Raw genomic sequence first — 11888 nt, forward strand, 5'->3', positions numbered from 1 at the left:
TAATAAAAGAAAACCCCGTCAAGCTTTCTACTCTAGCAGACATGGGTGTGCCAAGAGTGATCCCTCCCACTCAGTGAGAGAGCTAGGGAGGAGGGGAACGGAGCAGGCTCAGACGGAGACAGGCAGGTGCCGTGGAACATGGCTTTACATACACATGCCTGTTACCTGCTGCACAAGGCCTCTTTAAAGTGGTGGGAAGAACGCCTGACTCAAGCTATGGTATTTTCAATTATGTGAAAGTTGGACATCGAATAAGAAAGGCTGAAGAAAAATCAATGCATTTGAACTATGGTGCTGGCAAAGAATATTGAAAGTGTCATGGGCTGCCAACAGAACTAACAGACCTGCCATGGAAGAAGTACTGCCAGAATACTCCTCAGAGGCAAAGAGGAGTATTGTCTACCTTGTCTACCCTGACATGTTATCAGGAGAGACCAGTCCCTGGAGAAGGACATCATGCTGAGTAAAACGGAGGGGCAGCAAAAAAAGAGGGAGGTCCTAGACATGCTGCATTGACACCGTGACTGCGACAGTGGGCTTTTAAACATAATCATTGTGAAGATGGAGCAGGACCAAGCGGTGTTTTCTCCTGTCGCACACAGGGTCGCTATGAGTCGGAACTGACCCACGACACCTAACAATACGTTACTTCCCAGGAGCAGAGGGGTCTCATCTCTCCTTTCTTGAGACTGGAGGCAAGCCCTACAGCCGACAGAATCTGGGCAGCACCTCATTTGGAGGTGAGGGCTTAGTGTGGAGACTGAGCAGGGGTACGCAGGGGAGGCACAGGGCCCGTGTGCAGTGCAGGGAGACGGGGCTCTGGGAGGGACTTTGGCAAGAGCCCTGGGTGCTGTAGGGTGAGGGCAGGCAGGAGGGAGGTGCACCCTGCAGGGACAGAAGAGGAATGGGAGGCAGAGATGTGGGAGCTGATGGGGAAGGTTCACTTAAGTTTTCTAAACGTTTCCATTTTGCCAAAAGCAGATGCTTTAGCACTCCTTTGGGGCCGTTTGTTTCTATCTCTGTTGGGGGAACATCCAACTAGGTCTCAGTTTGTGGGACTGTGAAGTGAAATCTCTTTTCTCGGTGCTAAGGCAACTTTGCATTGAGAACGTGAGAGCTGCTTGTGTGCAGAGCGACTGCTAGTGGAAGCACTGTGGCCCACCAGGGTGGGCCGGGAGGGAAATCCGTGGAGCTGGGGTGGCCTCCGCTAGAAACGAGGGCGGAGGCGGAGGGACCAAGTCAGTTTGTGGGGTCCAGGGACTCAGAGCTGGCAAGGCTGGCGTTTCAATACCCCCTGCCTGGATGCCAGTAGAGCTGGGATCCGTGGAAGGCCTGTGACTACGAGGTAGGATCTCTCTGTTTTAAAGTCAGTTGGAGTGAGTAAAACAACGTGGCATTTTTTGAGTTGCTTTTGTTCCCTTCCAGAAAAAGATGGGGGCAGGAAGTGTCAATGAAGCTCAGGGTAGCTCTGGAGGGGCAGTGGGGGTTGTATGGAACATGGCCCACCCACCATGCATCTGCCCTGAGAAGCTATGGCAGGCCCCAGTGGAAGCCCCCCAGGGCATGGCCCCCCAGAGAGCAGTCTTTTATCTATTCCCTATTGCTGCCATCCTGGGGACAATCAGAGGCCACATCTTCTCCCCTTTCCTGGCCAGCACCCTCCCCCTTCATCTTTGCATAACAAGGGACTGGGGCAGGTGTGTGTCTGTGTGTGTGTTGGGTGGTGGTGGTGGTGGTGGTGATGGTGGTGATAGTGGTGTGTCCTGTGCCAGTGGTGATGAGGTGTTGGATGGTGGGCAGTGATGGTGGAGAGAAAAGCCCAGAGACCTGGGATGGGTGTGTGTGTGTGGGGGGTCTGTGCCTGCAGCACACTCTGCTATGTGTGGCCCAGGTGAGGAGCAGGGGTCTGCCCCCTCAGGAAGGGACACAGGGCAGCCTGCTGTGACATTCCTGAGATACCAATCATGGCTGCCCAGAGAGGCCCCCTCACAGGAGAAGACACAGGAGCAGGAGGAAATGGGAGGTAGCAGCACGCCCAAGAGTGTCACAGGGGCCCTTCTGGGAGGGAGAGGTATGGGAGAGACTTGGGTGGCTGTGTGGAAGTTCATTGGGACAGCCTGGGGGATTCACTCAGCATGGCCCCTGGACCAGAAACAGCCACCCAGCCCTGGGGATGTCATCGGAGGCAGGACAATCCCCGTCCCCCTGGGACAATGCCCTTAGGTTTTCCGCTGCCTGCAGCAGAGCCAGCCCCTAATTGCCTCCAGATTCATTTCCTGGAAGGGGCAGGTAGAGAGCAGCCCTGGCCGAGGAGCTAAAACAAGAGCTGCCTGGGCGATGGAATCTCCAAGCACAGTTCTGTTCTAGATCATATGGGGCACTGATCTTTTATCATTTTATTTTCCTTTTTAAAATAAAGAAAAGTTCCTTTAGTTCTTTGAAAAATACACCAAAGTCTTCCTTCATCGTTAAAAAGATACATTTCCAGGAAGTTTACTCGGTTTCAGAAGGCCGGTGTTTGGGTTGAAGCGGAGCCTGAGCCCTGCAGGCTGAACGCCCACCCTCCTTGTGCCAAAGTGGCGTAGGAGGCAGCAAAATAGACCCCACATGTGCCCAACAAGCAGGGCTTGTGTGGCTTCCCAGCTGGGTCAGCCCAGGTCGGGGAGGGTGGGTGGTCACCCAGGAATGGGGAGCCCTGACGGTGCCACCCCTCACCAGGATGCTGCCCTGACTTCCTCCTGACCTAGAAATCTGGCCCTGACCAGCATGTTTTAGATTGAGAGAACGCCCATCAAGGCATCTGCAGAAGAAAAGCAAGCCCGGGCCACAGTCTTCCACCCAACGGGCACCTGGCACGTGCCAGCTTCCGTGGGGAGTTGTGAGTTAGCACGCAGTCGAGTTCAACACCCCCCATATTACACACGGTGTCCAAACACACACACCCAGTCAGTCAATTCTGACTCATTGTGACCCTATCTGGGGTTACTGAGGCTGTCAATCTTTGGGGGAGCAAATGGCCTCCTTTTCCTGCTGTTGATGGGATGGTAGGTTTGAAACGCCTACCCTGCAGTTAGCAGTCCAGTGCTGGCCCCACCGTGCCATCAGGGCTCCTCATACCTATCAGGCGGCACAGAGTTGCATGTGTTTATCTGCTAGTCTGTAAGCACCAGGAAGCCTCTACTTAACTTGCTTATTGAGTAGTCTGCCCTGGTTACAGAACAGACTTGCTCTGTAGGGTGGTTGGTTTTTTCAGATGTAATCTTTTTTATTTTTTTTATTTTATAGAGACCCTTTATTAAATCTTAGAACAAAGACAAATCATCTTTGTTGAGGATGAGGGAGAACATCAGCACAAGGCCATAATGATGTCCAAAGATTCATGACCATGTTGCTAATTATACAAGATAGAAAACAAAAGCATTTCACAAAATCATAATTGGTGGCAGATCCATTTATCTCTGTTTAGGATATGGGGCAGGGGGCAGAAAAACAGGGCTTTTACTCTCGTAAAAATTTACGGTCTCGGAAACTCACAGGGAAAGTTCTATCCTATCCTAAAGGGCCACTATGATTTGGCATCAACTCAATGGCAATGAGCTGCTTTTTGTTCTGTTTTAATAGAATTTGGAAGGGTTCCTGTTCAGAGTATGTACACTTGTGCAGATTAGAAAATCTTAAAGGACTGGTTCTGAGTCCCTCCAACCACCTTGGCCCACGTGTAACTGGTGACTACAGGCCACTGGTATCCCAGTTTTCATTGAGGATACACCCAACCAAGGCCCAACGAGGAAGACTGCCCCTCTCAAGGCTGGCTAGGAGAGTCTTAGTAATTACTTTCACACACACATGCTGCTACTTCATGGTCAGAATGAACTCAGTGGAGGCTGAGTTTCTGTCAAGACTCAAGATGAAGCTGGACACATAGCCTTCCCCAAACCAAGAGCTTTATAATTTGAGCTCTATTACAGAGTAGAGGACCAAATCTAGACTACGGTCAGAAACATATGGCCCAAAGATGAAGTCATGGATATGACTGTAAAATCCTGCGTTAAGAACCCAGTGAAAGTCTTCTAAGGATCTTAAAGGCATTATAGATTCTGTCATTAAACACCGCTGTAATCTTGAAAAAACTTTTTTTTCCTATTGTGATTTGGGTGAAAATTTGAAGACCACATTTGGTTTCCATTCTGGAAGGTATACACATTTTGTTTCACATTAGTGGCAATCCTTAGCTGGAATCAGAAGAAGATTACAGGGCTTTTCCCTCCAGGGTCCCCCACTGTGAGGTCACATGCCCAACCTCCAGACCACCTAGGGCCCTTGGGGTGGGGGGGGGAGAAGGAAACAGCCAATCTTCACGGATGATCTGGGGGAGCTGACTTCAGGAGGCCCAGGAGGTATGGAGCAATCAGGAACACAGTGGGGGTGGGGAAAGAGCAAGGCCGGCAGGTGGCCGTTGTACAGAGACAAGCTTGCCCCTTGTAGATTGTGTGTCCTTCTCCCTGAGCCTGCCACCTTGGCAGACGGGATAGCAAAAGGCCTCCCCTGAACTCTGGGGACACATCTCCCCAGGCCTCTTCTCTGATGCCTGTAAGACAGACACACCGGAAGCAGCTGGTTCCAAGGCACTGACCCCAGCTAGCCAGCCATCAGGGCCTATGGCCTTACAGTCAGAAGGTGGTCCCCGCGGGGTCTGAGTAGTCCAGGTTGTTTTAAGTGGAGTAAACTGCTGACAACTTCCAGGTCAGGCTCCCAACCAGTGAAGTTTTTCGCAAGACCTTCATCCCACAATTAGAGATCAGGCCTGATAATAATGTATTTTGAAAACATACAACCTATGGTCTAAAGAAGGTGATGCTTCAGAACCGGGAGGACGAAATCATTCAGGTGAGACTTGGTATTGTGTGAAAAGGGTCAAGGGTTCTCCCTGAACATGGGACATGGGACATGGGAGCCAGAGCAGGAGAACAGATATATGAATGGACAGTGGTCACACAGGTGCAGAGTGGAGGCTGGGGACTGGTGTTCACCCTGCCCTCCAGGGTGGTCTCCCCTACCCCCATCTAAGCACCCCTGCCCACCACTCAGGGTAGCCCCAGGCTAACTGAGAGACTTGTGAAGGTCCCCAGAAGAAGTGACTAGGGTTGAGGTTGGCTTTCTTGTCTCTGCCCACCTCCACTACCCCCAACCCCACCCCAACCCACACAGTGATACCGTCTTCTCTGCCACCTCGTCGGTATCTTGGGACTTTCTGTTCTCTCTCTGACTCATCAAAGATGACCCATCTCACAAAAGCATTATCAATTATTTGTCCCTTAAAACGAAAGCAATAGGGACCATCTCCTAGGAAGAATTACCATTTAAATCTCTTTCAACTTTACTTGCATACGCTGCTTCAATAATGAGTGACAGGAATGCTTCACACCTCTCTGTGACTACCTGTGGGCTCCAGATTATTGATAGGATTCAAAACTTGCCCTGGCTAATAGGAGCTATTCTACTGGACACCCCAGGGGACTCTGTGCTGGCCTCTTCCAGGATGTCCTTCCCAGGGGACAAGGAATACAAGGGTAAGTCCAAAAATATTGCTACAGAATCACAGAAACCTTCATAGACCTTATTTACAACCATCCACTGGCCACAGAGACAAGCTTACGCATGTTCTGTTTGGGGTAAACCTGTGTGTGTGTGAACCAGGACCCCAGGAACAATACCTTGGGGCTTATTCTTGTATGTGAGGCTGAGAGATGCACCCAGTTAAGACCCTCTCCCTTCACCTCTACTATATGTTCTGGGTATGCAGGACACCGATATTCCCAACTCACTCCCTGAGCCTCCTCTGTACTCTTTGAAGTTGCAATGACCCTGTAAGACTAGGACAGACCGGAGATGAAAAAGACATGACAACTAAGTGGAATGTGTCCTCAGGGATTGGGTCACCTATAAGGATAGGGATAGGGATATAGATATGAGGAGGGTTCATAAAAGCTCTTGGAAGAATTCCATTGTCTTTTAATTCCATTATCCCATGAACATTTTGAAGCCTCCTTTAAACAGCCCTAGTAGTATAGGCTTATATGTTGGGCTGCTAACCACAAGGTCAGCAGTTCAAGACCACCAGTCCAGTAGAAAGATGGGGCTTTCTACTCCTATAAAGAGTTCCAGTCTCAGAAACACACAGCGGCAGGTTGACCCTGTCCTATAGCGTCACTGTGAATCGACAGTTGATTCAATGGCAGTGAGTTTGTTTTGTTATGTTTGTGTGTATTTGCTCTAGAGGGCATTATTGGAACAATTAATTGGTAATATATGAATAAGATCCATAGAATAAAGTACCATACCAGTATAAATATCTTGATTTTATCATCGCACTCTGCTGCTAACCCAAGGGTTGATTTCCCAATCACCTCGAAGCTTTGTGAGAGAAAGATCTGAATGTCGGCCTCCATAAAGATTACACCTTACACAATTCTATGAGGCAGTAAGACTGTCACTTGGGGGGCAATGATGTTCAAAATCATAGTAAAAAATGGACATGATGATGCCTCGCAGTATCAACGACATTGTGCTTGTGTGAGAGAATGTCCTTGTCTTCGAGGAACATGCATGGGCGCATGTAGAAACCAAGGGGTGTCATGCCTGCAACTGACACCACTCTGAAGAAAGATGTGGTATGTGTGATGTGTGTGTGTGAAGAGAGGAAGAAAACGATCGAGTAAACGCTACCCATCTGGAAAAAACCACCCTGGCAGACAATGAATTCCTTAAGACTAGTGAGATGGTTTGATTTTATGTCAACTTGGCTGAGACAGAATTCTCAGTGGTCTGGCAGGTAAGGCCTACTAATCCTCTGCAGTGTGACCCAACACAATGTAGTCAAGTCCATGATGGAATCTGCTGTGAGCAGCCAGGCAGCTGTAAGATTAGGGTGGAAAGCAACTCAGGTCACAGCCCGAGTGCAGTTGAAAGGAAGTTTCCTCAAAGATGTAACCTACTTCCTATAAAAGGATGCTGTCGAAAAGCTTGCTTGCATTTTGCTGGGTTCTGGATCCTGCATTTGGCTCATCAACTAAGTCTGATTCTTTGAACTTGAGTCAATGGTCTGCCATATTGCCTGCCAATCCCAGGAATCAGGCGTATAGTTGGTACTCTACAAAGATTGTGGAATTCATGGAATATATGAGTCAATTGCTTTATTTCTACATTTAAATATTGGGATTAGATCATTATTGCCAATGCTTACTTCAAAGTCATTTTCCCAGTGTTTAAAGAATAATTTACATGGTTTCTGCTCATCTATGAAAGCTACAGATTTAGGGACCGAAAAAGCCAGCATCATACAACTCTCAACACCCTGCAATTTTCAGCCTAATAAGAAATCTTTTGACATGCTTTCACCAGTTTCTTGAGGAGCCCTGGCGGTGTAGTGGTTATGTGTTGGGCTGAGATCGCATTGTCAGTTCGAAATGACCAGCAGCTAAATGGCAAAAAGATTGGGCTTTCTACTCCTGCAAATAGTCCCAGAAACCATAGGGGGTCAATCTAAGTCAGAATTGACTTACTGGCAGGGAGTCTGGTTTTGTTTTGTTTGTTTTGGATTCCCCCCCCACCCCCACCCCAGTTGCTTAACTAACTGAAAACGGAGTTGTGAAAAACAGGTCAAAATGCAAATTAAGAATGTTTGGCTGAACTTGCTATCTGTCCGTGTGCCCAACTGTGGTGGCTTGAGCGCTGCTCTGAGGCTAGAGGTTATGCCGCCAGAATGTCAAAGACCATCAGGGTCACCCATGGTGGACAGGTTTCAGCAGAGATCCCAGGTTAAGAGACGCTTGCAAGAAGGGCTTGGTGATCTAGTCCCAGAACTTAGCCAAGGAAAACCCTGTGCGTCACAATGAAATATTGCCCATGTAGTGTTGGAAGATGAGCCCCAAGATTGGAAGAGAGCGATGGATTCGGGCTGGGCAGTGGTCAGCAAGATGGTACAGGCGCAGCCTGCATGCTGTTCTGCTGCCTGCGGGCTCACCTTGAGTCCGTGCCAACTCAGCAACAACTAACCACACCGGGAGGGAAAAAGCACACAGCAAGTGGTACCCAAACCACACCCGCTGCAGTCGAGTTGATGCTACTTCATGATGCCCCGATGTGTTACAGAACTATGCCATGGGGATTTTCTGAAATGTAATCTTGGCAGAAACAGCTCGTCAGGCCTTTTCCCCATGATGCAACTAGGTGGGTGTGAACCTAAAGCCTTTGGGTTAGTTGTTGCTGTTAGGTGCCATCGAGTTGATTCCAACTCATAGTGACCCTCTGTACAAGGGAGCAAAGCACTGCAGGTCCTGTGCCATCCTCGCAACTGGTCTTATGTTTGGGCCCATCGAGGCAGTCACTGCTATCTTGTCAAAGGTCTTCCTCTTTTCCAAGGCTCCACTACTTTACCAAGCATCACCGGAGACCTCCCGGTGCTCCTAGAAGTTAGAACTGTGAGCAAGAGCGTGGTGTGGCTCATTGGCTGCCATACAAGGACTGCGCTGAGATTGCTTGATACTGGGAAAGCAGCCCTGGTGGCCCAACCGATAAACACGTGGCTGTTACCAGAAATGTTGGCAGTTCCAACCCAGCCAGCAGCTCCACAGGAGAAAGACCCGGGTGGTGGTCATCCTCCATTTGGAAGACCAAAATAAACACACTCACTGCCACTGGTCAATGCTGACTCATAGTGATCCCTGGTGGGTTCCCAAGACTGTTACTGTTGATTCATAAGCATGACATCACCAGGGCTTCTCCATAAAGACAGCAGCCTGGGGACTCTCCTACGGCACAGTTCTATGCTGTCACACGGAGCTGCAATGAGTTGACATCCACTTGACAGCACTTACCAACAGCCATCTGTGAACAGAAAGTCACTGCCAAAGCGCTCTGAAGAACCACGGCGACTTCTCAGTGTGTATCTTAGGACCAGCTGCCCAGTGCCATGTGGTCAGGACAGATAGAAGGAAGCGGCCAAGAGCCCTTTCCACTGACCTTTTCTCCATCCAGGGGAGGTAGGTGGGGCCTTCACATTTCAGGGTGGTGAAAGCCTGGCCAAACACGTGCTGCGGGAATTTCTTCAGCTCAGCCTCAGTCATCTCTCGGAATCCCAGGACCACGTCCGCCCAAAACGGCACTTCTTCAATAGGAAGGGTTCGAAATATCTGCCAACTCAAACATATTAGGTGGAGAAACTCCCTCAGTCCTCGTGAAACAACACTTGGCTGGTGAACCCCTTGTGGCTATTCTGCAAAGCATTGAAAAAAACAAACCTTCATTTTTTCAAATAGTTTGAGGCTTCTAGGAAGATTGCACAAAAATGAAAACAGAGTCCTTATATACCTCTCTCCCCACTCACCCCCTACTTCTCTCCTAGTACTAAGCCTATGGTATGTTGTGACAATTAATGAGCCAATACTCACACCTTATTCTTAATGAAAGTCCATGACTTACAGTACCGATTGCTCTTTGGTCAAATGGGCTGTGGCCTTGAAAGCATTTAAAAAGTATACTCCTGGGGGAAGGTTGCTGAGAGCACTGATGCTGTATAACCCCACTCAATGGAATCGAACTACAGAATTGTATGTCAATGGATATATTGGATTGTGTAAGATATGGCCAAAGTATAAAAATAAAAAAAATTGTTTTAAAGGGTTCCTGAGGGGTAGGGTGGGAAGGGAGGGGATAAAGGGGAACTGATATCAAGGAGTTTAAGGAAGAAAGAAAATGTTTTGAAACTGATGGCGGTAGCCATCGTACAATACTGCTTGATGTAATTGAAAGATGGGATGTTATGATATCTGTAAGAGCTCACAATAAAGTGATTAAAATTTAATATATATATTCCTTATAAACACAAAAAGAAAAAATCTATTTCATCCCTTCTCTTTGGTCCAAATAATGCAATGATTAAATTTAAAACATTTGTGATTGACAGAATAAGACACTTTCAAAGTAACATATCTTAAAGATTGAATTGAATTCTCTTTTTCTTAAAATGGTTTGTCCAGATTTTCCTTCCTGACTTCTACCTATGCATTTTTTTTATTTTAATAAATCATTTTATTGGGGGCTCTTACAGCTTTTATAACAATCCATACATCCACGTGTCAAGCATATTTGTGCATATGTTGCCATCATCCTTTTCAAAACATTTTCTTTCTACTTAAGACCCTTGGTATCAGTTCCTCATTTTTCTTCCCTCCCCCACCCTCACACTCTCATGAACCCTTGATAAATTATAAATTATTATTTTCATATCTTACATTACCTGCTGTCTCCCTTCACCCATGTTTCTGTTGTTTGTCACTGGTGGTGGTGGGGATGTGTATGTGTTATAGGTCAATCATTGCAATCGGTTTCTAGGGACAGACTTTTTTAAAATTAAAAGATCATATTTTTAAAATACTTTTATTAGGGGCTCTTACATCTCTTATCACAATCCATACCTGCATCCAGTGTGTCAAGCACATTTACACATATGCCACCATCATCATTTTCAAAACATTCTCTTCCCACTTGAGCCCCTGATCTCAGCTCCCCATTTCTTTCCCCTCCCTCCCTAGCCCACCCTTCTTCATGAACCCTTGATAAGTTATAGATTATTATTTCCATATCTTACATTGTCCCCTGTCGCCCCTCACCCGCTTTTCTGTTATTCGTCCCCCTGGGAGGGGGTTCTAGATTGATCCTTGTGATCTTTTCCCCCTTTTTACCCCCACCCTGGTATCTCTACTCTCCTTGTTGGCTGTGAGGGGTTTATCTATCCTGGATTCCCTGTGTTGCAGGCTCTTATCTGTAGCAGTGTGCATGCTCTGGTCTAATCCGATTTGTAAGGTAGAACTGAGGTCATGATAATGGGGTAAAGAAAGCACCAAAGAGCTACAGGAAAGTTGTGTGTTTCACTGATGCTATACTGCACCCTGACTGGCTCATCTCTTCCCGGTGACCCCTCTGTGAGGGGACGTCCACTTGTCTACAGATGGGCATTGGGTCTCCACTCCATGCCTCCCCCCACCACATTCACCTTGGGTATGATTTTGTTCTGGGTCTTAGATGTCTGATACCTGATCAAAGATCATTTTATTGGGGGTTCTTCCAGCTCTTATAACAATCCATACATCAATTATACCAAGCATATTTGTACATATGTTGCCATCATTATTTTCTAAACATTTACTTTCTATTTGAGCCTTTGGTTTCAGCTCCTCTTTTTTCCCTCCCTTCCCCACCCCCAAACCCACCCCCATCACCTGCCTATGCATTTTTTAGGGAAAGATTTTCTGATTTGCACAATGCTTTACATGACTTAAAAGCAGAATATCAAAAGGTTGACAGTAGGTCTAATTCTAAATGGAATCTCTACCTCGGGTTGTGCAATGGGGAACTGTGCTGGGAACAGGGGACACAAATTATGAGTTAAGTTGGGACCAGAGCAAAGGCAAGCTCTGTCAAGAGAAGCCCTGTTTTCACTAAGTAACTGACATGGCTCCATAGATGAGGCTAGAATGATATTGGTTGCTAACAGGAATAGCCGGAGGGATATGTTTGAATTTTTAAGTATTGGGTTATCCTCGTAATAGGAATAAATGCAGTAAATTATAGTTGCTCTAAAAAGCAAAGAAAGGATATTTGAGTCTATGTTGTTAATGATATAATAATTAGCATACTAGAATTTACATCTCAGTAATTCATTAATAGATGGTCACAGATAAAATGAGAGAAAAATTCTAGAACAAAACTGTGGGGGGAGGTCATATGCACAGGCATTCCCCCACTGAGGGCAATCAGTTGCCAGACTGCTGTCTCATCCCTCCACAGGGGTGGGCCTGCTCCCTGCCTCTGGGGACAATGGACAGGGT

General features: G+C 47.3%; 1 protein-coding gene across 1 annotated transcript in view; it reads right to left on the minus strand.

Moving 5' to 3' along the window:
* DDO (D-aspartate oxidase) overlaps positions 1-11888 on the minus strand; it is a 50959-nt gene that overhangs the window by 17728 nt on the left and 21343 nt on the right. Inside the window, exon 4 of the mRNA XM_004702007.2 lies at positions 9022-9198. Within this exon, the coding sequence (XP_004702064.1) occupies positions 9022-9198 (177 nt within the window). The remainder of the gene's footprint in view (positions 1-9021; positions 9199-11888) is intronic.

This window comes from Echinops telfairi, unplaced genomic scaffold, assembly GCF_000313985.2.
Source record: "Echinops telfairi isolate 266 unplaced genomic scaffold, ASM31398v2 ScPeMD7_3533;HRSCAF=4204_0, whole genome shotgun sequence".
Lineage (NCBI taxonomy): Eukaryota > Metazoa > Chordata > Mammalia > Afrosoricida > Tenrecidae > Echinops > Echinops telfairi.